General features: G+C 50.0%; 1 protein-coding gene across 1 annotated transcript in view; it reads right to left on the bottom strand.

Moving 5' to 3' along the window:
* Positions 1-5,478: 5,478 nt before the first annotated feature.
* Positions 5,479-27,491, bottom strand: part of PIGS (phosphatidylinositol glycan anchor biosynthesis class S) — a 45,814-nt gene continuing 23,801 nt past the window's right edge. The window contains exons 6-12 of the mRNA XM_069761234.1: positions 24,303-24,537; positions 24,080-24,222; positions 23,696-23,810; positions 22,442-22,587; positions 15,083-15,183; positions 13,998-14,208; positions 5,479-6,679 (exon numbers count right to left, since the gene is read on the bottom strand). Coding sequence (XP_069617335.1) covers positions 6,404-6,679; positions 13,998-14,208; positions 15,083-15,183; positions 22,442-22,587; positions 23,696-23,810; positions 24,080-24,222; positions 24,303-24,537 — 1,227 coding nt within the window. The 3' untranslated portion in view covers positions 5,479-6,403. The remainder of the gene's footprint in view (positions 6,680-13,997; positions 14,209-15,082; positions 15,184-22,441; positions 22,588-23,695; positions 23,811-24,079; positions 24,223-24,302; positions 24,538-27,491) is intronic.

Genomic DNA, 27,491 nt, shown 5'->3' with positions numbered 1-27,491 from the left:
CCGCGCATCCCTTCCTGCGACCCTCCGGAAGAACAAACAGAGCATCTGTCTGGCGAAAAGGGGCCGTTCGGGAAATGTACCTCCTCAGTGCTCTCACCAGATCCAACGTATGGAGAGCTTTTTCTACACGGTGCGTAGGCGCCGGACAAAAAGAGGGCAGAACAATATCCTCATTAATGTGGAATGAGGAAACAACCTTCGGCAAAAAGAACGGTGCTGGTCTGAGCACTACCTTGTCCTGATGAAAACGTAGAAAGGGGGTACGACAGGAAAGGGCTGCCAGCTCTGATACCCGCCTTATAGAAGTTATGGCCACTAAATATACGACTTTCCAAGAAAGGAACGTCAAGGAAATATCTTGAAGAGGCTCAAAAGGAGCGTCCTGTAAAGCCCTTAAGACCAAATTAAGGTCCCAAGCTTCCAAAGGAGTCTTATAAGGAGGGACCTTATGAGCGACTCCCTGGAAAAAAGTCCTGACCTGACGATTAGTAGCAATCCTGCGCTGAAAAAGGACTGATAAAGCCGAAATCTGCCTTTTAAGGGTACTTGGAGCAAGCCAAGAATCAAGGCCTGCTTGAAGGAAGGCTAGAATGTTTGGAACGGAAAAACGCAGAGGCGGCAGCCCACGCTCTCTACACTAAGAAAGGAAAACTTTCCAAGTGTGATAATAAATTCTGGCCGAAACAGTCTTACGTGCACTGACCATGGTATCTGCTACCTCTTGGGAGAACCCTGCCTGAGTTAAAACCCAAGATTCAATGGCCAGGCCGTCAAACGTAGGATCCCTGAGTTCTGGTGGTAGATCGGCCCTTGAGATAGAAGATCCGGCTGATCGGGGAGCTGCCATGGAACCCCAGCAAGAAGCTGTACCAGGTCTGCATACCAGGTCCGTCGTGGCCAATCCGGGGCGACCAGGATAGCAGGTAATCTCTCTGATTTGATCTTCTTGATTACTCTCGGGAGCAGAGCCAGAGGAGGGAACAGATAAGAGAGATGAAATTGGTTCCAAGACAGTACTAGCGCATCCATGGCGAATGCCTGTGGGTCTCGGTACCGAGAGACAAATCTGGGTACCTTGGCATTCTCCTTAGACGCCATTAGATCCACGTCTGGAGTCCCCCAAAGATGGCATATCTGCAAAAATACCTCGGGATGGAGAGACCATTCCCCGGAAGCTAGACCCTGAAGGCTTAGGAAATCTGCCGCCCAGTTTTCTTCACCCGGAATGTGGACTGCTGAGATCACTGAGTGATGTCTCTCTGCCCAGAGTAGTATTTGTTTACCTCCTGCATGGCTGCCTTGCTGCGGGTGCCCCCCTGGTGATTTATGTAGGCCACCGCTGTGGCGTTGTCCGATTGAATTTGGACAGGGCGACCCGACAGAAGATGGTGGAAATGTTGCAAGGCTAGCCGAACTGCTCGAATCTCTAAGATATTGATGGGGAGATCTGATTCCCGAGGAGACCAGCGCCCCTGAGCTGTGTGGTGAAAGAACACCGCTCCCCAACCCAGGAGACTGGCATCTTTTGTAACCACTAGCCAATTGTTTGGGGGGAAAGGGCTTCCCCCTGAGTAGAGATGAGCTGTTTAACCACCAAGAGAGGGCCTGCCTGACCTGGAGAGACAACCGAAATCTGCAGTTGAGGGAGAGTGGATTTCTGTTCCACACTGCTAGGATTGCTTGTTGGAGAGGTGGAAGATGAAGCTGCGCAAACGGAACTGCCTCTATAGTTGCAACCATCTTTCCTAACACCTTCATACCGGACCGGATCGTATGAGAGTACGGTTGTTGAAGATTCCTCACCCGAAGGGCTAGGACCTTGTCCTGGGGGAGGATTGATAGGGCTTGAGAGGTGTCGAAGATCATGCCTAGAAATGAGATCTTCCGAGATGGCTGTAGGGATGACTTCCTTAAATTTACTAGCCAACCTAGACGAGAAAGGGTGTCCAGAGTGATGCCGACATTTTCCCTGCAAGATTGAAAAGTCGGCCCCTTGATCAGCAGATCGTCTAGGTATGGCAAGACAACTATGCCCCGGGAGTGCAGAATGGACACCACAGTTGACATGACTTTTGTGAACACCCTGGGAGTGGAGGCCAGCCCGTAGGGTAACGCCGTGAACTGGAAGTGTAGATTGTTTAAGGCAAACCGGAGAAATCTTTGATGAGGCGGAAAAATGGGAATATGTAGATAAGCATCCTGAATGTCTATTGAGGCCAAAAACTCTCCCTTTTCCAGTGAAGCGATGACTGACCGGAATGATTCCATCCGAAAGTGACGAACGTGGACAAACCTGTTTAAAAGTTTGAGATCTAGGATAGGCCTTACTGCTCCGTCCTTTTTGGGGACTACAAAAAGATTGGAATAAAAGCCCTGAAACCTTTCCTCCCTTGGAACAGGAGAAATGACTCCGCTGAGACGAAGGGACTCTACGGAATTGTACAGGTTTTGTCGGAGGGACTCGGACCTGGGAAGACGGGATGGGAAGAACCGGGGAGGAGGCAGCCGAACCAGCTCTATTTTGTAACCTGACGATACGAGCTCTCCCACCCACCGGTCGTGGATTACCTGAAGCCAAACCTGGCGAAACAAAAGTAGACGTCCGCCTACTCTGTTGGAGGCACACTGAGGAGGCCTCCAGTCACTTAGCCGAAAATCTTTGAGTCCTAGCTCCTCTGGATCTAGTTGACTGGGAACGCATTCTTCCCCCCTGGCTGGCCGTATAAGAGATCCGACCGTCTCGGTCCTGATTGGGTCGACCCTGCGCAGGAGAGCCCGATGCTGGGGCCCATCTAACATTGCGAAAGGTTCGAAAACGGGCCTGAAATTGGCGAAGAAAAAGCGGTCTAGTCCTCTGCTGAGGAAGAAACTTACTCTTCCCTCCTGTGGAGTCAGAAATAAGCTGATCCAGCTTTTCTCCGAACAAACGACCGCCCTGATACGGTAGGGTCGTAAGCGATTTTTTAGAGGTAGAGTCAGCCCGCCATGTTCTTAACCATAGAGCCCTTCTGATAGCAATGGCGTTAGCCGCAGCCGAAGAGGCACAATCTGCAGCATCTAGGGATGCGTTAATCAGATTGCTACCAGCAAGTTCTACCTGAGATGACATTTCTGCCAATTCCGCTGACAAATCACCTTCTTGAAGAGCCCTTGTTAAAGACTCTGACCAAGACATCATAGCCTTGGCAACCCAAGTTGCCGCGAAGGAAGGGAAAAGTGCCGAACTTGAGGCCTCAAAAATGGAACGAGCCAAGCTTTCTATAAGACGATCCATAGGGTCCTTAATCGACGAGCCATTAGGGAGAGATAGCAACGTGTTAGAGGCTAAACGGGACACTGGAGGATCTACAGAAGGATTTTCTGCCCATTTACTACAAAGTTCAGTAGCAAAGGGATACCTAGCCTTCAGGGCCCTTCGCCCCGAAAAACGCTTGTCCGGGTGCTCCCGGTTGCATCGAATCAGGTCCTCAAACTCAGGGTGAGAGGAAAAAACCCTATGGGCCCGTTTATCCCGCTTAAATGAGACCTGAGGATGAGGCGAGCTCGTCCTCTATCCCCAGTGACTGATTGACCGCCTCAATCAGGCTATCTACCGACTCCTGAAACCCAGGATTCTCAAAATTAAGGGACCCTTCTGACTCATAGTCTCAACTTCCCCGCTTTCTGCAGGAGGAGAACGTGATACGGAAGTCCAGGATGCGGAAGCACCTGAGCGCCTGGGCGACGCTGTGCGAATCCGTTTTCCATGCGTCTGTCTAGTGTGAGCGCGGCCCCTGCAGGCCGAAGGTTCCTGAGACCCCGAGGCCCTCTCCGAGACAGATGGACTGCTGGCCCTGACTGCCGGGGTCTGAAGGGATTTGATTGCTTCAGTAAGGGACGCCATGGATTGCGACAAGGACGTGACCCATTCCGGCGGAGCTGCCCCAGCATCTGCTTGAGGGGCAGGAGCCGGAGAGATTGCTGGAGAGCTGGCAGGGGGGGGGGGCTCCTGAGGGCGTTCGGAGTCACAGGCCTCGCAGAGGCGATTACTCTGGGCGTGCGGAAATGGGGCACGACAAGTTACACAACCGGTAAAAAGAACCGTGTGAGTTTTAACCCTTTTAGACATAGTGATCCGTAAAGCTATACCTAGGGCCTGAGACTGGGAGAAAAATAAAGCTTCTGTCCGCAGGAGGGAGAAGCACTTACCCCAGTCCTATGTCCCCACGATTACAGCGATGGATCCTGAACGCACGATGCGGAGCCAAATGAGCTACCTTTTATCCACAGCAGGCCTCAGGGGGAGGGACCGCCATGCAGCGAAGCGGCCTGTAGCAGGCCCGAAGTCGGGGCCTCAATTTTTCCCCCTCTCATCTCGATCCTGAGAGAGGAAAGCCGGAACCGGAAGTGATGCGCCGGAGGGGGCGGGGCCTCACAGCGCGGTCTGCTGGTCAGAAGTCCGGGCCCAGAACTATTCCAGGAAGCTGCCCCACGCCCGCAGGGGGCCAGGCAGGGCCTGAAGCCTCTGGAAAGATAGCGGCGCCGCCGCACCATACCACCGCCGAGATAGAAACGGCGCCGACGGCCCGCACAGCCACAGAGCCGACCGCAGAGCAGAGAAAACGGCACTGCACTGCCGATAGAACCGGCGACACCGCACTCCCGGAGGACGGAGCAGCAGGTAAACTTGCATCAAACAGATGCATTGTGTGCCAGGAGCCCCCTTTGTCCCACCAGTGTATCCAGCGAGGGGGAAGCAAATGACGGTGCAGGAACCCTATCTCCATTATCCACAGGATAAGGAGAGGGACCGTCCACCACCCCAGCTAACACCGCCAGAGCAGGGGTGTAGGAATCAGGGGGGAACACACGGACATCTAAGGGCACCTGTACAGCCTGGAGTCTAACTACCTCAGGGTGGTCAGGGCCAAGTCCGGTGAAGGATCCCACGTAGCGGGAAAGGATACGTGGAAAAAAAAAATCGCACGTACTTGCCCGTTGATGGTTTGGGGAGATCGGACCCTCAAAAGGGTCCGTCGCCCCCTCAATCAAAGATGTTAAAAATAGGGTCCAAAGGATCCAGGACCCAGAGGTGTGCCTCCTTGAGACACTAAGCATAAACTGGAGTCGCTGGTAGCCAGTGTCAGGGTGTATACGATGGAGGAGGAGCTAACTTTTTTTCACGTTTACTTAGTGTCAGCCTCCTGGTGGCAGAAGCATACACCCACAGTCCTGTGTCCCCCAATTAGGCGAAGGAGAAATACAATAAACACCACTCACCTCGCCCCCCTTCCACCAGCATGCTGTTCTGATCTAAGAAGTGAGTACTGATCCCTTGAGTACTGAGGCACGCGGATTACGGGTCCCATAATAGCGGCGTGGTCTCCTGCTATGGGTGGTACACTCTTGGTTTAGAACAATTACTTCATTTTCTTAGTGATTACTATTGCTAGTAATACGTAATCGCTCTAGTGTTTTTCACATACAATTGGAAAAAAATACCCCTTAAAATCCATTTAATGTAAAGTTCAGAAATATTTACATGTACAATTTTACATTTTTATTTTTTATAACCAAAACACGGGTCAAGTTATTAATTCCCTGAGCGGACTCCTTCTCTTACTTCACAGCGTATTAACCATTGCGATAATTACAGGTAAAAGGCATGCAGTACTTAAAGGGGTGGTCGAATGAAAATAAGTTATCTTCTATCCACAGGATGTGATGTTACTGATTGGTGGGTGTGCACCAACTGGGACCTGCACTGATCTGCAAAATTGGGAACTTTTTTCCCCTTTTGAATGAAGCAGCAGTGCAAATCATCGTCTGCCAATATTGGCTCTTTCCAAAAGACCCAAAAAGAATGAATGAAGCAGGGATCGGGCATCTAACCTGCTGCTCCATTTTGTAAAACGGATAGACGTTCCCCATTGGGAGTAAAAATCCCTTGATCCTACTGTTCGGTGCGGATCCCAGTCCAGAGACACTCACAGATGCAACGGAGAGTCAATATTAAGACAAAAACACATTTTAGTCCTCTTTGTGGTCAATTGAACATGAAAAGGCCATCTATAAACATGTCGTATGTTTTTCCCTATCGAGAGACCATGCATATTTGGCCAAACATGCATATGTATTGGGGCTGGGATGGACGGCGTTTGGCTGACTGATTGCTAATGTGTATGGGCACGTTAAAAAAAAGCAAGACACAAGTGGAAACCATCCCTGACCTAGTCAGATTTTATATCAAAGGTGAAACCGCCTTTTACCAACACTTAGTAAATTAGTAGTGCAGAAGCTTCCATCACCCGCCATTATGTTTTTTTTTCTCCAGATTTCAATGCTCATTACACATTCAGATAATAAATAAGACTCAGTGCCATACTCTCTCGAGTAATTCAATGAAGACGTTAGAATGTGACTTTCAGTCTGTTTTGCTCTGCTCTTTCTTACTTAGCCTGTATTCCTTGGCGATCTTCAGCAAAGAAAGCAATATGGGGACAGCCATGGGCAAGAAAAGCGGGATATAAACGGCAAATTTCTGATCATCTGGGAAGTACAGAAGATGAAGCAGTGAGGGGTCAAAGAAAGCCTTCTCTGAAGAGGTGATGGCTTCTTTGCTTGCTTTGAAGGCATTCTCCAACCTGCCAGCTTCTAGTTCGGACAGTGCAATCTGAGCAGAGGACACAGAGTTGTATACCTGGAAAGAAAGACAATTTATTAAATCTGACGGTGGTGTAAAAAGTCCTATGTATAATACAGAACTGGTTAGATGTTCTTAGGGTTTGGAAGAAATAAGTTTTGGGCAGGAGATGGCTCCATCCCATTCCTCCACGTCTCCCTGGTGCCATGGTGGCAGAGCAGACTCCGGGTGTTTGTCGGAGCAGCGATGGTTTTACATGCACCAATCTGTTAGCAGTCTCAGTGCATATGCAGTAGTTGTAATATAGGGATTTTTGGTTACTCACCGTAAAATCCTTTTCTCCAAGACGCTCATTGGGGGACACAGGACTGTGGGTGTATGCTTCTGCCTCCAGGAGGCTGACACTAAGTAAACTTAAAAAAAAAAAAAATTAGCTCCTCCTTCATCGTATACACCCTGACACTGGCTACCAGAGACTCCAGTTTGGTGCAAAAAGCAGTAGGAGAACAAAAGAAAACACAAAAAATAATATAACAGCATAAATACAGAAACTTTATGTCTAGAAAAGATCCTACTGACTAATGTAATCAGATATAACCAAAGCAGCCATAAGGCTACCAGGGAGGGAGCTGTGTCCCCCAATGAGCGTCTTGGAGAAAAGGATTTTACGGTGAGTAACCAAAAATCCCTATTTCTCCTTCGCCTCATTGGGGGACACAGGACTGTGGGATGTCCTAAAGCAGTCCCTGGGTGGGAAAAATCACTCACCAGAAAAAGACATCCAGATAATGTTTGTCTATAAATGCGCCACTGCCGCTTGAAGAATTCTTCTACCCAGACTTGCATCTGCAGAGGTCTGGGAATGGACATTATAATGTTTGACAAATGTATGCAGACTAGACCAGGTCGCAGCCTTGCAAACCTGTTCTGCTGAGGCCTGGTGCCGAACGGCCCAGGAAGCCCCCACTGCTCTAGTCGAATGAGCCTTGATTCCGGCTGGAACCGTCATGCCCATGGAGCGATAAGCCTCCTGAATGGTCGCCCTTATCCATCTGGCCAGGGTAGATTTTGAAGCCGCGCATCCCTTCCTGCGACCCTGCGGAAGGACAAACAGAGCATCCGTCTGGCGAAAGGGGGCCGTACGGGAAACGTACCTCCTCAGAGCCCTCACCAGATCCAACGTATGGAGAGCCTTTTCTACACGGTGCGTAGGTGCCGGACAAAAAGAGGGCAGAACAATATCTTCATTAATGTGAAATGATGAAACAACCTTCGGCAAAAAGGATGGAGCTGGTCTGAGCACCACCTTGTCCTGATGAAATCGCAAAAAAGGAGGACGACAAGAAAGAGCTGCCAGCTCCGATACCCGTCTTATGGACGTTATGGCCACTAAAAATACAACTTTCCAAGAGAGAAACATCAAAGAAACCTCTTGAAGAGGCTCAAAAGGAGCGTCCTGTAAAGCCCTTAAGACCAGATTAAGGTCCCAAGCTTCCAAAGGAGTCTTATAAGGAGGGACCTTATGAGCGACTCCTTGGAAAAAAGTCCTGACTTGACGATTAGGAGCAATCCTGCGTTGAAAAAGTACTGATAAAGCCGAAACCTGCCTTTTAAGGGTACTCGGAGCCAGCCCAGAATCCAGACCTTCTTGAAGGAAGGCTAGAATGTTAGGAACGGAGAAACGCAGAGGGGGCAGCCCGCGTTCTCTACACCAGGAAAGAAAAACCTTCCAAGTGTGATAATAAATCCTGGCCGAATCGGACTTACGTGCACTGATCAAGGTATCAGCCACTTCTTGAGAAAAACCAGCCTGAGTTAAAACCCAAGATTCAACGGCCAGGCCGTCAAACGTAGGACCTCTGAGTTCTGGTGGTAGATCGGCCCTTGAGATAGAAGATCTGGCCGATCGGGGAGCCGCCAAGGAACCCCGGCTAGAAGTTGTACCAGGTCTGCATACCAGGTCCGTCGTGGCCAATCCGGAGCGATCAGGATGGCCGGCACTCTCTCTGATTTGATCTTCTTGATTACTCTCGGGAGCAGAGCCAGAGGAGGGAACAGATAAGAGAGATGAAATTGGTTCCAAGACAGTACCAGCGCATCCACGGCGATAGCCTGGGGATCTCGGTACCGAGAGACAAAACTGGGCACCTTGGTATTCACCTTGGACGCCATTAGATCCACGTCTGGAGTTCCCCAAAGATGGCATATCTGCAAAAATACCTCGGGGTGGAGAGACCATTCCCCGGAGGCTAGACCCTGACGGCTTAGGAAATCTGCCGCCCAGTTTTCTTCGCCCGGAATGTGGACCGCTGAGATCACAGAGTGATTTCTCTCCGCCCAGAGTAGAATCAGTTTTACCTCCTGCATGGCTGCCTTGCTGCGGGTGCCCCCCTGGTGATTTATGTAGGCTACCGCTGTAGCGTTGTCCGACTGAATCCGGACAGGGCGACCCGCCAGAAGATGGTGAAAACGTAACAAGGCTAGCCGGACCGCTCGAATCTCTAAGATATTGATGGGGAGTTCTGATTCCCGAGGAGACCAGCGTCCCTGAGCTGTGTGATGGAAGAACACTGCTCCCCAACCCAGGAGACTGGCATCTGTTGTGACCACTAGCCAATTGGTTGGGGGAAAGGGCTTCCCCCTGAGAAGAGATGAGCTGTTTAGCCACCAAGCGAGAGCCTGTCTGGTCTGAAAAGACAACCGAAATTTGCGGTTGAGAGAGAGAGGATTTTTGTTCCATGCTGATAGGATTGCACGTTGGAGGGGTCGAAGATGAAACTGTGCAAACGGAACCGCCTCTATGGTTGCAACCATCTTTCCTAACACCCTCATCCCGGACCGAATCGTATGAGGGTATGGTTGTAGAAGGTTCCTCACTTCCCGCCGAAGGGCTAGGACCTTGTCCTGGGGAAGGATAGTTAAGGCTTGAGAGGTGTCGAAGGTCATGCCTAAGAAAGAGATTTTTCGAGACGGCCGTAGAGATGACTTCCTTAAATTTACCAACCAACCTAGACGGGAAAGGGTGTCCAGAGTGATGTCAACATTTTCCTTGCAAGACTGAAATGTCGGTCCCTTGATCAGCAGATCGTCTAGGTATGGCAAGACAACTATACCTCGGGAGTGCAGAATGGACACCACAGTCGACATGACTTTTGTGAACACCCTGGGAGCGGAAGCCAGTCCGAAAGGTAATGCCGTGAACTGGAAGTGTAGATTGTTTACGGCAAACCGGAGAAATCTTTGATGGAGCGGAAAGATGGGAATATGAAGATAAGCATCCTGAATGTCTACTGAGGCCAAAAATTCTCCCTTTTCCAGAGAGGCGATGACCGACCGCAGAGACTCCATCTGAAAGTGTCGAACGCGGACAAACTTGTTTAAGAGTTTGAGATCTAGAATAGGCCTCACTGCTCCATCCTTTTTGGGCACTACAAAAAGATTGGAATAAAAGCCCTGGAATCTTTCTTCCTTTGGAACAGGAGAAATGACACCGCTGATACGGAGAGACTCTATGGAATTGAACAAGCTTTGACGAAGAGATTTGCACTTGGGAAGACGGGATGGGAAGAACCGGGGAGGAGGAAGGCAGACCAGCTCTATTTTGTAACCTGAAGATATGAGCTCTGCCACCCACTGGTCGTGGATTACCTGAAGCCAGACCTGGCGAAATAAAAGTAGACGTCCGCCTACCCTTTTGGAGATGCCCGGAAGAGGCCTCCAGTCACTTGGCCGAAAATCTTTGCGTCCTAGATCCTCTAGATCTAGAAGACTGGGGACGCATTCTTCCCCCCTGACTGGCCGAATAAGGGGTCCGACCGTCTCGGTCCTGATTGGGCCGACCCTGCGCAGGAGAACCTGATGCTGGGGCCCATCTGACATAGCGAAAGGTTCTAAAGCGAGCCTGAAAATGGCGCCGAAAAGGCTGTCTGGCCCTCTGCTGAGGAAGGAATTTACTTTTCCCTCCTGTGGAGTCAGAAATGAGCTGATCCAGCTTTTCTCCGAACAAACGACCACTCTGATACGGCAGGGATGTAAGAGATTTTTTAGAGGTAGAATCAGCCCGCCAGGACCTTAACCAAAGGGCCCTTCTGATGGCAATAGCATTAGAAGCAGCCGAGGAAGCACAATCTGCCGCATCCAGAGATGCGTTAATCAGATAGCTACCGGCCATAGCTACCTGAGAAGACATTTCAGCCAATTCTGCTGACACATTACCTTCCTGGAGAGCCTTAGATAACGAGTTAGACCAAGATATCATAGCCCTGGCAACCCAGGTTGCCGCAAAAGAAGGAAAAAGTGCTGAGCTTGAGGCCTCAAAGACGGAACGAGCCAAGCTCTCTATAAGACGATCCGTAGGATCCTTAATCGATGAGCCATTAGGGAGAGATAGTAACGTGTTAGAGGCTAAACGGGACACTGGAGGATCTACAGAAGGATTTTCTGCCCAATCACTACAAAGTTCCGAAGCAAAAGGATACCTAGCCTTCAGAGCTCTTTGCCCTGAAAAGCGTTTGTCCGGGTGCTCCCTATTGCGTCGAATGAGGTCCTCAAACTCAGGATGAGAGGAAAAAACCCTATGGGCCCGTTTAGACCGCTTAAATGAGACCTTATGATCAGAGGAAGAGACGAGCTCGTCTTCTATCCCCAAAGACTGATTGACAGCTTCAATTAGGCTGTCTACTGACTCCTGAAACCCAGGTTTATCAAAATTAAGAGACCCTTCTGACTCGTAGTCAGTCTCAACTTCACCGCTTTCTGCAGGGGAAGGAGAGCGAGATACGGAACTCCAGGATGCGGAAGCACCTGAGTGCCTGGGAGACGCTTTGCGAATCCGCTTTCTATGCGTCTGTCGAGTGAGAGTGCGCCCCCTGCAAGCCGCAGACTCCTGAGACCCCGAGGCCCTCTCTGAGACAGGCGGATTACCGGTCCCGACCGCCGGGGTCTGCAGTGATTTGATCGCTTCAGTAAGGGACGCCATGGATTGTGACAAGGACGTGACCCATTCCGGAGGAGCTACCACAGCATCTGGCTGAGGGACCGGAGCTGGAGAGACTACTGGAGGACTGGCAGAGGGGGGCTCCTGGACATGTTCAGGGTCACAGGCCTCACAGAGGCGATTACTTTGGGCGTGCGGAAAAAGGGCACAAGATACACAACTGGTAAAAAGAACCGTGTGAGTCTTAACCCTTCTAGACATAATGATCCGTAATGCTATACCCAGGGCCAGAGACTGGGAAAAAAGGAATGCTTCAGCCAGATGGAGGGAGAAGCACCTACCCCAGTCCTGTGTCCCCACGAGTACCGAGATGGATCCTCAAAGCATGATGCTGAGCCCAAAAGCGCTGTCTTATATGCATAACAGGCCTTAGGGGGGAGGGACCGCCAAACGATGCTGCGGCCTGGAGCAGGCCCGAAGCCGGGGCCTCAATTTTTCCCCCTTAGAGCGAGGAGAGCCAGAACCGGAAGTGACGCGCCGGAAGGGGCGGAGCCCCACAGCGCGTCCGATGGCCGGAAGTTCCGGCTCCAGGAAGCTGCTCCACGCCCGAAGCGGCCAGGCAGGGCCGATGCCTCTGGGGGGACAGCGGCGCTGATCCTAACGCCGCGCGCCGCCAGACCACGCTGCAGCGTAGCTGCGCCACAGCGTCGCCCGACATAACGCCACAGCGCCGGACAACGCCGCAGCGCCACCGATCCAACACCCCAGCGCCGGATCACGCCGCAGCGCAGCAGTCCCAACGCAGCAGCGCCGGACCACGCCGCAGCGCCGCCATACCAAGACGCCGGCCTCAGCAGCGCTGAAAAAAAGGCACCGCACTCCCGGAGGACACCGCAGGTAATGCCAGGAGCCCCCCCATCATACCGCACTATCGAGGGGTAGAACCAATGACGGTGCAGGAACCCTATCTCCATTATCCCCAGGATAAGGAGACGGACCGTCCACCACCCCAGCTAACACCGCAGGGGTGTAGAATTCAGGGGGGAACACACGGACATCTTATGGGCACCTGTACAGCCTGGAGTCTAGGTACCTCAGGGTGGTCAGGGCTAAGTCCGGTGAAGAATCCCACGTCGCGGGGAAGGATACGTGGAGAAACATCGCACGTACTTGCCCGTTGATGGTTTGGGGAGATCGGACCCTCAAAAAGGTCCGTCGCCCCTTCAATCCAAAGATGTTGAAAAATCGGGTCCATCGATCCAGGACCCAGAGATGTGCCTCCTTGAGACACTAAGCATGAACTGGAGTCTCTGGTAGCCAGTGTCAGGGTGTATACGATGGAGGAGGAGCTAATTTTTTTTTTTTAAGTTTACTTAGTGTCAGCCTCCTGGCGGCAGAAGCATACACCCACAGTCCTGTGTCCCCCAATGAGGCGAAGGAGAAATTGAAATTATCATGTAATTATTAATCTGAACCATTGTGGCCAAGTTCTCGGTGTAGATATTGATCCACGCACTTTTATACAAGATTGAAAAAGTAAAATCGCTAAATAAACAGGATATGACACAATCAGTACTTACCTCGCCACCTACTGTCAGAAAGGACAATTTAGCCTACATTAAAGCCTACATTTGCCTTTGAACACCCTTCATAGTACAGTATGATGTATATATAACTGAGTAATTTGGAAAATACATGTCATTATACACTGAGCTTCTTTTGAATTGCTGACCGTCTAATAGACCATCCTCATTGAGAGGATAATTAACAGGTCATAACGCAAAGCTGTATACTACAGTGAATTAAGTGTCTAAAGTCCGATAAGCAATGAACAGAAGTGTAAATGCAGCTCTGGAGGACCTACAGAAAGACTATATATACACGGGTTGTCCGGGACCAACATATCGATGGCCTATCAATACGGAGAGGTCACCAATATGAGATCGGGCACTGCAATCGATCAGCCAAAATCTTCTCCGGGAGCAGGGCTGGATGTAAGCATTGTACACAGTCTGTACAAGGTTTAGCTGCTAACTACTGTAGTTTATCTCCCATTCCAGGAGTGGCCATTAAAAGGACGAAGTTGTGGAGTTCTGCTTTATTCATTGCTTAAATCCAGCCGCAGATCTCAGCTGATCGGTAGGGGTGGACTGTGGCCAGGAGGAAGCGGCGGTCTCACCGCACCCTGGATATACAAAGATGTCTGAGTGCTGCAGTCAGTTATCTTTATCAATGCCAAAACACTTACAATGGACTGGCCATGTAGAGAACAGGGACTTGAAAGACTGCGGTGATCAGGGAATGCCCCATTGGTGGGACCAACAATGACTGAATAATTATCACCTACACAGTGGATAGGTGATAAACATGTATTCTGGTCTGCTTAAATTAAGATTAAATTCATGATTTATCTGCGATGTCAAACTAATAGGTCCTCACCTCTGAAGCCACGTTATCATTGATCACTATGTTTCCTATCTGATCCAAAAGCTGAGCTAAAGAGGTCAATGTGGTGGTGACGGTTGCAATGTTTTCCACAGCTCTCGTCCAAAGAAGTTTATCCAGCTCCCAATCTGTCAGTCCTTCATTTCCTGGATTTTCCAATTGATAGTTCTCTGACACATAAACCTTTGAAATACCCAACAGCAACCTGAGGATAAATATAAAAAACACATTACTTACAAGATAAAACTGTGCTCTTTTCAGAATTTGTCTTCAATTTACCTTAATGCATCCGGTCAGCAGGATTTTGCACTATAATGTACAGGTATGGCCATAATCGCGCTATCACACTGAATAAATTGATACCTTTGTTGGAGGAATCAAATCAGAGGTTCTTTTTTAATCATGGTTTTATGTTTTCTTCTGATGGCGACTCCTGCGCATCTGTGGTGGGCCTGTTGGGTTGGGTCTTCTGCTCTGACCCCTCCATCTGCATCCTGTGTTTCTACAGGTCACCGATTATTCAGTGACTTACCTCCTTTCAGAAACTTCGTGCCACTGCTGCCACCATCATTGGATGGGCTGCACATGCACAGTGTGAGATTCCATATCTTGTCATTAGTAAAATGGTCGCCAGATGGCGCATGCACAGATTGAGAACTCGGCTCAGATCTCGAGCTATGCATGCGTAGATTCCGGCATCATTTTACTGAAGACCAGACATGGAATCTTCCACAGATGAATCTTCCAATGATGTCGGCGGCGAAAATTCTGAAACGGAGATAGATCATTGAATAATCAGTGACCTGTAGAAAGAAAGGAGACAGGTGGAGAGGAGAGAACAGAAGACCCAACCCGCCAGGCCCACCACCGATGCACAGAAGTCATTACCAGAAGAAAACCTAAAACCATGATTAATAAAAGAACCAATGATTGGATTCCTTCAATAAAGGTATCAATTTAATCAGTGTAATAATTGCATTATGGCTGTACCTGTACTTTAAAGAGAACCTGTCAGCAGGATTTACTATAAAGAGCGGACATGAAGGATACACTGTTTTTACATAGAAAATTTAACTTGCCTTAGCTGTGTCAGGAAAACCTCCATCACTTTTACCATATCAATATCAACATGTACCGGAAATTGCAAGTCATCAGGATTTCCATAATCAACATTATAGACCTGGAAATGAGTTATAATTTATTATGTGAGATATGTAAATGGATAAGAAAAAGAATTACAGGGGTATTCCAGCTACTTCAAGTTATCACCTTACTGGAGGATCCCACTACTAGACCCCACCAATTGGCAGAGTCCGTTTACCTCTTTATTCACTTTAAAAGCAATGACTGGAAATAGCAGAGTACAGCGTTCAATCAAGAATGAATTGAGCCACAGCACATCTGTGACCGCAGCTACATGTAAAGAGGGGACACAGACATATTTCTGGCTGTGTACAAGGGTGTCATCGGCCAGACTAGTAGTGGTCACCCATGCTGTGGGTGGAGGATAAAATAGGGATTTTTGTGTGTACTCACCGTAAAATCCTTTTCTCCGAGCCACTCATTGGGGGACACAGGACCATGGGGACACAGGACCATGGGTTATGCTGCTGTCACTAGGAGGCTGACACTAAGCTGAGACAAAAAAGGGTTAGCTCCTCCCCTGCAGTATACACCCTCATGCTCGCATGCAGAGACCCAGTTAAGTGCAAAAGCAGTAGGATAATGAGAACAATATATCAAAAAACATTGGAACATAACATGTCAAACAACAGTCAAAGACTAAAAAAGATAACTAGCCGTAAGGCTACCAGGGTGGGTGCTGTGTCCCCCAATGAGTGGCTCGGAGAAAAGGATTTTACGGTGAGTACACACAAAAATCCCTATTTCTCCTTCGCCTCATTGGGGGACACAGGACCATGGGACGTCCCAAAGCAGTCCCTGGGAGGGAAACAATACAACCACGTAACTTCATGTACCATCTGACTACCAATGCGCAACGGCCGCCTGCAGGATACGCCTGCCAAGGGCCGCGTCCGCAGAGGATTGGATATGCACATTGTAATGCTTTGTGAAGGTATGCAGGCTGGACCACGTTGCGGCCTTGCAAACCTGCTCCGCTGATGCCTGGTGCCGGATGGCCCAGGAAGCACCCATCGACCGAGTGGAGTGAGCTCTAATCCCCGCCGGGATAGGACTGCCCCTGACCCGATAGGATTCCTGGATAGCAGATCGGATCCATCTAGCTATCGTGGATTTAGACGCCGCCAAACCCTTTCTGTGACCCTCCGGGAGCACGAAAAGGGCGTCCGATTTTCTGAAGTGTGCCGTTCTGGAAATGTACCTCCTGAGAGCCCGTACCACGTCCAGAGTATGGAGAGCCTTCTCGACCCTATGTTTAGGCTGCGTTCAAAAGGAGGGAAGGATGATGTCCTCGTTAAGGTGGAAAGATGAGACCACCTTTGGAAGAAACGCGGGAGAAGGACGTAGGACTACCTTGTCCTGATGAAAGGCAAGGAAAGGTGCCCGACAGGATAGAGCGGCGAGCTCTGAAACCCTTCTGATGGACGTCACCGCTACCAGGAAGGCAACCTTCCAAGAGAGAACAGAGAGCGGAACGTCTTGAAGGGGTTCGAACGGCGGTTCCTGGAGAGCCCCCAGGACCAAATTGAGATCCCAGGTCTCCAAAGGCATCCTGTAAGGAGGAACAACGTGGGAGACTCCCTGAATGAAAGTCTTGACCTGAAGGTTGGTGGCGATCCTACGCTGGAACAGCACGGATAAGGCTGAGATCTGACCTTTAAGAGAGCTCAGGGCCAAACCGGAATCCAGACCGGACTGAAGGAAATTCAGGATACAAGGGATGGAGAAGCTGAGCGGAGGGAGCCCTCGGAGCCTGCACCAAGAAAAGAAGGTCTTCCAGACGCGGTGGTAGATAGAGGCAGAGGACGCCTTGCGAGCACTTAGCATGGTAGGAATGACCTGCTGAGAGAAACCAGCACGAGCTAGAATCCAGGTTTCAACAGCCACGCCGTCAAACGTAGGGCCCCTGAGCTCTGATGGTAGATCGGTCCTTGGCGAAGTAGGTCTGGGCGGTCTGGCAACCGCAAGGGGACGTCGGCTACGAGCTGAACGAGCTCCGCGTACCAAGCGCGACGAGGCCAGTCTGGGGCGACCAGAATGACCGGGCCTCCCTCCGTCCTGATCTTTCGGATGACCTTCGGCAGTAAGGGAAGAGGAGGAAACACGTATGGGAGTTGAAAATGATGCCACGGAGAAATTAGCGCGTCCACTCCTATGGCCTGGGGATCCCGAGATCGAGCGATGAAGTTGTGGACCTTGGCGTTCCATCTGGATGCCATCAGATCCACGTCCGGGGTCCCCCAGCGAAGACAGATCTGGTGAAAAACTTCTGGGTGAAGTTCCCATTCCCCCGAGGCAAGGCCCTGGCGGCTCAGGAAGTCCGCTGCCCAGTTCTCGACTCCCGGAATGTGCACCGCCGAGATGATGGAGTGGTTGGTCTCGGCCCAACGAAGGATGAGAGAGACTTCCCTCATCGCCGCCCTGCTGCGGGTACCCCCCTGGTGGTTGATGTAAGCCACCGCCGTGACGTTGTCCGATTGGACTCTTATTGGGTGACCCGCAAGCAGAGCGTGGAAGTGAATCAGAGCAAGTCTGATAGCACGAATCTCCAGAATGTTGATGGGGAGGCTGGATTCCCGAGCAGTCCAACGACCCTGAGCCGAGTGGTGAAGAAACACCGCCCCCCAGCCAAGAAGACTGGCGTCGGTGGTTACCACTAACCAGCGGAACGGGAGGAAGGACTTCCCCTGGAGAAGAGATGGTCCCAGGGTCCACCAAATGAGAGAATGTCTGACCCGAGGAGACAGGGGACAAGGGAGGTCGAGAGAAAAGAGACTCCTGTCCCAGTTGTCCAGCAGAGCCTGTTGTAAGGGGCGGAGATGGAGTTGAGCGAAGGGAACAGCTTCGATTGCCGCAACCATCTTTCCCAGGATCTTCATGGCGAACCGAATGGTTCGCGGGCGAGGATGGCAGAGTGTACGGACTCCCTGCTGGAGCGCTTGGACCTTTGACCGAGGAAGCAAAACCAGCCCCCTTGAAGTGTCCAGGATCATTCCCAGAAAGGAGATCCGACGGGAAGGAACGGGAGATGACTTGTCTAAGTTGATCAGCCAGCCCAGGCGAGAAAGCGAATCCAGGGTAATGTGGACGCTTGACTCGCAGGCCTGAAACGACGGGCCCTTTATGAGGAGATCGTCTAAGTAAGGTAATACGACGACTCCTCGAGAGTGAAGAATGGCCATGACAGCCGCCATGACCTTGGTGAACACGCTGGGCGCCGTGGCGAGACCGAAGGGCAAGGCTGTGAACTGAAAATGGTCCTCTCGAATGGCAAAGCGAAGGAACCTCTGATGAGGCGGGAAGATCGGGATGTGAAGATAGGCATCCTTGATGTCTATCGAGGCCAGAAATTCCCCTCTTTCCATGGAGGAGATGACCGATCTGAGCGATTCCATCCTGAAGTGCCGGACTCTCACGCACCTGTTCAGAAGCTTCAGATCCAAGATGGGACGAACGGTCCCGTCCTTCTTTGGCACGACGAAGAGGTTTGAGTAGAAGCCTCTGAACCTCTCGTGTTCCGGGACCGGCACGATGACCCCGCTCTGGCGGAGGGAGTGGATGGCGCAAAGAAGGGCGCGAGACTGAGCTCCCGAACTGGGAAGACGAGAGGGGAAGAACCGAGTGGGAGGGGGAGAGGAGAACTCTATCTTGTAGCCAGACGATACCAGATCTCTGACCCATTCGTCGTGAACGACGGAGAGCCAGGCTTGTTGAAAAAGGAGTAGACGACCGCCTACTCTTCTGGGATCGACTGGCGCTGTTCCCGAGTCATTGAGAAGGGAATCTGGGAGGTCTGGAACCTCTGGTTCGGGGCTGCCTCGGTTTCCCGCGCCAGGAGGGATTAGGTCTGAAGGATGGACGAACGTCTCTGTCTGCGCGGGCGGTGCGGCCCGATCTGGGAAGGCCAGAGGGATTGGACCAGGCAGAGTTGGTACGAAAAGGCCGAAAACGAAAGTAAGGCTGGCGCTGGAAAGCCGCCTTGGGCCTCTGTTGGGGAAGAAACTTGCTCTTTCCCCCTGTGGCGTCGGAAATAAGCTGGTCAAGCTTTTCGCCGAAAAGACGCCCGCTTTGAAAAGGGAGAGAAATCAGGGATTTTTTAGAGGAAGAGTCTGCGCGCCAATCTCTGAGCCAAAGGGCCCTTCTAATAGCGATGGCGTTGGAAGCCGCCGAAGCAGCGCAATTTGCCGCGTCGAGGGATGCGAACATAACATAATCGCTGGCCATGGCTAGCTGCTTAGCCAGGTCCGCCATCTCCGAGGGGAGGTCCTGCTCATTAATGGATTTCGCTAGGGCATCCGCCCAGGAAACCATAGCCTTGGACACCCAGGCCGCGGCGAAGGAGGGAGACAGGGACGAGCCAGAGGCTTCGTACACCGAGCGAGCTAGAGAGTCTATCTGGCGTTCGGTGGGACTCTTAATTGAAGCGCCCTCCGGGACTGAGAGAAGAGTCTTAGAAGCCAGGCGCGAGACCGGCGGATCTACCGTGGGGGGATCCGTCCAGTCTTTCACGAGATCAGCTGAGAAGGGATACTTGGAAACCAAGACCTTCTTACCCGTGAAGCGCTTGTCTGGGTGTTCCCTGTGACGCCTGACTATGTCCAGGAAGGCTGGATGAGAGGCAAAAGCTTTGTGAGAACGCTTGGTTCTGGAAAAGGAGACCGCATGTTCCGGAGCGGAATTAGAATCGTCATCCGCCTTTAGTGCGTGATTGACTGCTACGATGAGGGAGTCAACCGTGGCTCTGAACTCCGGAGCCTCCGGATCCAAAGAAATTTCAGACTCATGTTCAGAGTCCTGAACGCTTCGAGCCCCCAAAGAGGGTGAGCGAGAAGTGGAGCTGCCAGAGTCTGAGTGACGAGGAGAACGCTCCGGAGAGGTAGTACGGGTCCGTTTTCTGGACGACCGTGCCTCTTTAAGAGGCGAGCGGCCCCTGCTGGCCGACGATTCCCCTGCTATGGAGGGATCCCTTAGCACCTGTAGCGGATTGCCCCGTTCCCCGGGAGGATTTTGAATGGACTTGATGGCGTTAGCTAAAAAATCCACGGACTGAGAAAGCGAGGCGACCCACGGGGGGGGGGGGGCTAGGTACTCCAGGGTCGGCGGCGGTGGAGGGCTCCTGGGCACATGGGGCATCGCAGGCAGAGCAGAGGGGAGAGCTTTGAGGCCTGGGAAGAGGGGCCTGGCAGGTGGTACACGCAGAAAAGAAGGTTGTATGCACCTTAGAAGATTTTTTAGACCTTGACTGCGACATGATGCTAATGCAGACAAAATTACAGGGTCTATATAGAGGTGACCAGTGACTGAGAGGGCGCTGCAGAGGGGAGCTAACGATGTCTCCTTACCCCGGTCCTGTGTCCCGCTATCCAGGAGAGACGAACTGCTGGGGTGTTCACTCTGAGAGGAGGAAGCCGGCTGCACGTGGGCCACTGACGCACCAGAGATGCGACAGGCAGGAGCTGCGGCGCTGAGGAGAGGGACCAAGATGGCCGCCGAGATCAGGAAGAGAAATCTCGGCGGCTGTGAGAAGCGCCAGGAGCGGGGGGCGGCGCCACAGACACTGGCTGGAGTGGGCGGAGCTTAGCGGCGGCGACCAGCGGCTAGGCCGAAGCCGGGGACTAAATTTGCGGCCTCGGCCCGGCGCGCGGTCGCGAGCGCCGGAAAGGGACAGGGACCGCCCAAAAAGCCTGCAGATGGAGCCCAGGGATGAGGAGCCCTCCTGACCGCCGGCGACACCCCCCCCCAGTCCCCCCACCGGGCACTTACCCTGAAATGGAGGTGAGAGGGAACCATGGTGCCATATATAGGAACGGTGCAGGGGTTGGGAAGCCTTCTATCCACCTACCCCACATGGGGGGTGGAGAGGAACCGTCCACCACCTGAGTCACAAGTCACATTGGTGATGCAGTGTGGTCTGCACGGACGCCACTGGGATAAAGCCACTGTACAGCCGAGGGTAGAACCTGGTGGACAGGGCATATGTCCGGCAATAAAAAGGCCTGGCTGCAGAGGAGGATACTGGAGGTAGGAACACCAGTGCTCGTCTGTATAAGGGGAGATCGGGGCCCATTAGGGGAGAAACCGTCGCCCAAAAAAAGGACAGCTCAGGCAGTGGCTCCCACGTCGCAGGAGAGGATACGGTGAGGTGAAACTCCCGTGCTCGCCTGTTGTTGGTTCGGGGGAGATCGGACCTTAGAAGAATCCGTCGCCCCCTTCGTCCGGAATAGATGAAAAAAGAGAGAAAAAATCAGTGTGCCTCCTACGGACACTAAGCTTAAACTGGGTCTCTGCATGCCAGCATGAGGGTGTATACTGCAGGGGAGGAGCTAACCCTTTTTTGTCTCAGCTTAGTGTCAGCCTCCTAGTGACAGCAGCATAACCCATGGTCCTGTGTCCCCATGGTCCTGTGTCCCCCAATGAGGCGAAGGAGAAAGGGGTGTTATAAATTAATACACTTAACCTGAATTCTTAACTATGTTTTATCTCAGGGGTTAAAGACTCATCGTTACAGAATTGACTATCCCAAAATGAGTCAATATGGAAGAAATCAGGAACGTTACACATAGTAATACAGTACAGCCATTACTAAAAACAGTAGCGGGCAAGTAGAGAGTCGCACATGATGCCTCGCTGCACGGCCGTCCTGGTTCAGTATCTGGAGCAACGTCTGCAAATTATCATCCCATTTTCCAAAAACATGTTACTTGGCTTCCTAGGAAATCGTTCCCCAAGTATGTGGGACCGTTTGAGATAGAGATATTATGGGCCAACGTGAGTGATGGTAATCTCCATACATGGCTTGAGAGCAGCTTTGGGTTATGTAAGCAATGCATCTAGGAATTATACACCGGGGCTGGCTGTCAGTCAATGCCGGAGGTGCAGTTCCAGCCATTGTTCTCTATACATAGAGTGGTGACTGAACCCGCACCGGTGCCACCACCGTGACTGAAACTCGAACGCTACCAGGAGGAATAAAGTTCATTTCCTCTCAGCAGCGGGGCTCTAAGTGTGAGACCTGGGCAGGTTCAGATTGCCATTAACCTGCAGACTAACCCCATTATCACGTGACAGGTTCCCTTTAATAGAGAAGTGCACTGCTTATTTTCATGCTTTCTCACTAAAGCAATTTAATAACATGAGAATACCCTTTAAATGCGGTGGCCTGTAACTATGGCATGCAAAGAAGGGAACTTCTCCAATCTGGTTACTGGGTTTCCTCGAGTACCTAACTGGAGAATGGGACACCAGTCTGCAATCAGCCCTGTGGAGGAATAGGAGGACCTTATTTATGAACTTACCATGATACCACCCCAGCGGGGGCTGTGAAATGCATTAGAGGTCACTCTATTCCCATCTTTATCCTGGATGTAGAGGGGAGAATGGAAATACTCTGGGACATACAGCAAAAAATTCAGCACAGGGTATAGAGAGGCAGCACTCGAACCTAAAAATTACACACAAAATGCAGAAAAAACAAAACTTACAGCATACATCATAATGCACTTCTACACATCATTTGCATTTATTTTAGTAGCGAGTTTCGTTACTGACATACGTCATGAACAGCAAACCAATAATACATTTTTTTCCTTCCCATCTTCAAAGAACCATGACGTTTATGTCTTTGCATCAACATAACTGTAAGGGTTTTTTTTCTGGGTTGAACTTGGTGGGTATTTGTCTTTTTTCAACTATACCAACTAGATAAGTATGAGAGGGCTTGTAGTATAGAATGACATCATTCACTTTACTAATTAATGTGCTGAAAGAGAAGAAAAAAAATTCCAAGTGATTTGAAGTAAATGCGGCTCCATCATTGTTTTTTGGGGATTGGTTATTACAGCATTTAATGTGCAGTAAAATATGACCCGGTATCATTATTCTTCAGGTCAGTGCGATGATGACAAAACTAAGCATGTATAGTTAAAAAGATCTCCTATGAGCTTCATAACAGCATCAAGATGGCAGCGACCTGGACGCCACTGATTGTAAAGGTTAGTGTGTAGTCACCCAGTAATTGAGCTGTCAGAACCATTTAAAGGGAATCTGTCACAGATTTTTGTTATATAACCAGAGCACAGAATGATATAGGGGTAAAAACACTGAATTCAGGGATGTGTCACTTTTTAAGCTTTGAGGTGCCATTTACTTACAATGAGTAATCTCCAGGAGATTATCATTGCTAAGACTGGTACTCATGGGCTTGCTAGACTAATGTACACAGAAAGCTGTGGTGTGGGCCGGGTTATCATTCTCAGCTCTGCTACATCTAAGAACTCTGATTGTGGCACAACTGCTGCACCCACTAAACCAAGTGATACTTTGTTGGAATCAGGGTCTCTGCGCCAACGTTATTCTGCTCTTGGATGAAGTAGCAAGAAACCAGGTGAGAGATTCCCTTTAAATGCTGCTGTCAAATTAGCAGTAGCATCTAAATGGTTAATCTAAAGCAATCTTCGCTCACTCAGTTCACAGTCTGCATACACCCTCACCTGGCATAGAACATACATCCAATGTTGGGAAGGGTTAATAAAGTAAGAATAAGTTCTTACCAAGTCTTGCCTCCACAGGGTTAATTACATGAGGTAGATTGTGAGCATTTAGGATGTAGCTGGAGGTTTCCTTCACAAAGCGAGGATTGACCCCCAGGATAGCGTAATACAATATCTAAAACAGAAGTACAAGATTGAGAATACAATCCAATAAATCATAACCTAAAGAGTAATAATAATAAATGTCCCGATCACATAACCGCACTGAAAATTCATTTATTACATGGCAGCCATTCAAATGCATCCGTGTAAAACAGTACAAGCAGAATATGCCATGCTGAGCGTCTCTATTGACCGTGCTGTCATAATTATATACCAGTATGGACAGAAGGTGTCTTAAGGAGACAACCACTGTATGGAACATCTTCCACGTGAGATACCTACCTGGGAATCAACAGAGAAGTTAGCGACTGGCTGCAGCTTATCCAGGAACGGCTGGATATACTGCTCCGAAGCAGAGCTTATGTTCCAGTTCAGATCATGGGATTTTGGATCTGGATTCAGTAAGGTAAAAGTGATCTCATAGCCTGAAAAAGGACAAATGAATAAGGAATCGACACTAAAGAATCCAATGTATGCATCCAAAGCGTCTACGATCTGTCGGTACCTGGACTGGACTTGAAAGCTCTCCGACTGTTCTCAAAGTCATCCCGATGGAACCTATCAGTGGAGATTCTGTCGGACAGTGCCGCACCGATCGCTTCTTCTGTAAATGACATGGTCTGAATAACGCGGTCCAGTTTACTATTCAAAGAACGTTGGATTTCTTGAGTATTCAGCGACGGATCGAAAGTGAGCTTCAGTAATGATCTCCGATGTTTCCCAATGTAGACACTAACTCCCTAGAAAAAAAAATTAAAAAAGTGTTTTGGTTTTTTTTGTACACTGTGAAAAAGGTTGTAAAATCCATTTTGCTTTCGTTGTACTGTAATTTTCTGCAGAATCAAACACATAAATGTGGAAATCCACCATGTCTTAATGTAGCTTTAAAAAGTGTAACTGCCCCTATGTTAAAAGTTTTTATACCTGAAAGGTGCTGCACAGTGCTGATCGGTGGTGGTACGAATCCTGAGACCCCCACAAATCAGTAAAAATATAAGAACAAAGAGCTATGGACTTTGTATTGAGCCAATCGACAGCTCTGTGAGTGCAGCTCATGGAAGTGCCGGACTTTAGAGTGGTTTGTGACTGATCAGTGGGGGTCTCAGGTGCCGGACCATCACCATTTAGGGGCAGCACCTGTTATATATATAAAATCTGCCATATAGTGCCAATTTCACTTTAATGCGCCATACACATTAGATAAAAGTTGTCCAAGCCCGCTGACAGTGTAATATCTATGTGGGCCAAAGCTCCAACAACAGATGATATTGGGGAAGCGACACCCAGCCAGTGGGATGGTCTTTGGCGCAGAGATCAGTCGCAGACAATGGGGTTCGCAGGGTTTCTTTCAAAGAGAAAACCAAAATGGAGGAAGCGGGAGAGATTGCTATTGGCCAAACGTTCAGATGACAGCTACCTAATACTTATGGCTGGTGCTACTGTCACACAATGGGCAAGAGCCGCTCTGACTGCCTCCCTCGTAGTAACATTCATTCTGCACATAGAACACGGCCATCGTTTTGCTGATCACATCCGAGTCAGTTCCTCTTTCAGTGACACAAATAGCACTCGTTACTTCCGTGTGCCAAGATGTGTAATAGGAAACAAGAAATTGAGAAAGTTTTTGCAACTTGAGTAGTTGTCTCCGGAAAATGTAAAACATAAGTAAATGCTAGCCACCTTAGGGAGAGACCCAAGTTGGGCTAAATGTAGCGGGACGAAAGAGACCGAAAAGCCCTCTACTCAAAGGAAATACATAGTGGATGCTTTCCTGAAACGGAAAGTACTTGCAAGCAGCATAATACAAAGCATAGCAGGTTTACCCAGAATCCTTTGTAGTAGGCGGAGCTATGCAAATCATCTCTTTCCACCCCTGTCTAATCCACAGCGCTTGGAACCGCCAAGCGTGCAATGCTGCGGATTAGTTTCTAAATTTACACAGCCCTGTGCTGATGAGGGCCTAAAGCCCGAAACACGTGTCCACAGGTAGGAATTGGTTGGCTGTGTAAATTTAGAAACTAATCCGCAGCATTGCACGCTTGGCGGTTCCAAGCGCTGTGGATTAGACAGGGGTGGAAAGAGATGATTTGCATAGCTCCGCCTACTACAAAGGATTCTGGGTAAACCTGCTATGCTTTGTATTATGCTGCTTGCAAGTACTTTCCGTTTCAGGAAAGCATCCACTATGTATTTCCTTTGAGTAGAGGGCTTTTCGGTCTCTTTCGTCCCGCTACATTTAGCCCAACTTGGGTCTCTCCCTAAGGTGGCTAGCATGTATGTATCGCTTGCTCACCGAGCCCCACTCCATACAGCCAACCAATTCCAGCCCTGTGCTGATGAGGGCCTAAAGCCCGAAACACGTGTCCACAGGTAGGAATTGGTTGGCTGTGTAAATTTAGAAACTAATCCGCAGCATTGCACGCTTGGCGGTTCCAAGCGCTGTGGATTAGACAGGGGTGGAAAGAGATGATTTGCATAGCTCCGCCTACTACAAAGGATTCTGGGTAAACCTGCTATGCTTTGTATTATGCTGCTTGCAAGTACTTTCCGTTTCAGGAAAGCATCCACTATGTATTTCCTTTGACTAGAGGGCTTTTCGGTCTCTTTCGTCCCGCTACATTTAGCCCAACTTGGGTCTCTCCCTAAGGTGGCTAGCATGTATGTATCGCTTGCTCACCGAGCCCCACTCCATACAGCCAACCAATTCCAGCCCTGTGCTGATGAGGGCCTAAAGCCCGAAACACGTGTCCACAGGTAGGAATTGGTTGGCTGTGTAAATTTAGAAACTAATCCGCAGCATTGCACGCTTGGCGGTTCCAAGCGCTGTGGATTAGACAGGGGTGGAAAGAGATTATTTGCATAGCTCCGCCTACTACAAAGGATTCTGGGTAAACCTGCTATGCTTTGTATTATGCTGCTTGCAAGTACTTTCCGTTTCAGGAAAGCATCCACTAAACATAAGTAAATAAATTCATATATTTTCATGGAACGGCTACACACATACTGAAGTCAGTGAGCCCTAGGGGCCGTTCACATCACAGAATATGTCCTTATATTTACAGTACTGGAAAAACTAGTACCGGAGCTATCAGTGTCCATGTGTTTCATACAGGTGGCAACAGTGTCACATGGACTGGTGTCTGAGAAAGGGGAGAATGACTCGCTGCAGCGAGAGCAGCCTCACGGTGAACTGCGGTGACCTCAATGAGATCACCGCTAGAACCGTGAAAAAAAAACTTCTCACGGTGCAGCGCTGAGCTCAGCGAGTCCCCGCAGTTCAGGGGAATGGCTGGGAACGTAGCCTCAGTGACCTGCGATAACCTCAATGACCTAAACTTCATTCAACAGTGGTTTTCAGCCTGGAGAGTCGCATCTTGGTACCCGCCAGCATGAAAGCTATTTATCACAGACATGGATTACAGCGTGGGACAGATCGTCGGATAGGTGAGGGATAACAGGATTTTTGGTTGCTTACCGTAAAATCTGTTTCTCGGAGCCTCCATTGGGGGACACAGGAACCATGGGTGTATGCTGCTGCCAATAGGAGGCTGACACTATGCCAAAAAAAAAAAGCTAGCTCCTCTGCAGTGTACACCCCACCGATTGGCATTATACTCTTCAGTTAGTGAGAAAGCAGTAGGAGAAAAACAGTAAGGTTGAAACATAACCACAAACATGAGATCTGTAAACCTGA

This window comes from Ranitomeya imitator, chromosome 3, assembly GCF_032444005.1.
Source record: "Ranitomeya imitator isolate aRanImi1 chromosome 3, aRanImi1.pri, whole genome shotgun sequence".
Classification (NCBI taxonomy): domain Eukaryota; kingdom Metazoa; phylum Chordata; class Amphibia; order Anura; family Dendrobatidae; genus Ranitomeya; species Ranitomeya imitator.
This window is presented reverse-complemented; position numbering and strand designations above follow the sequence as displayed.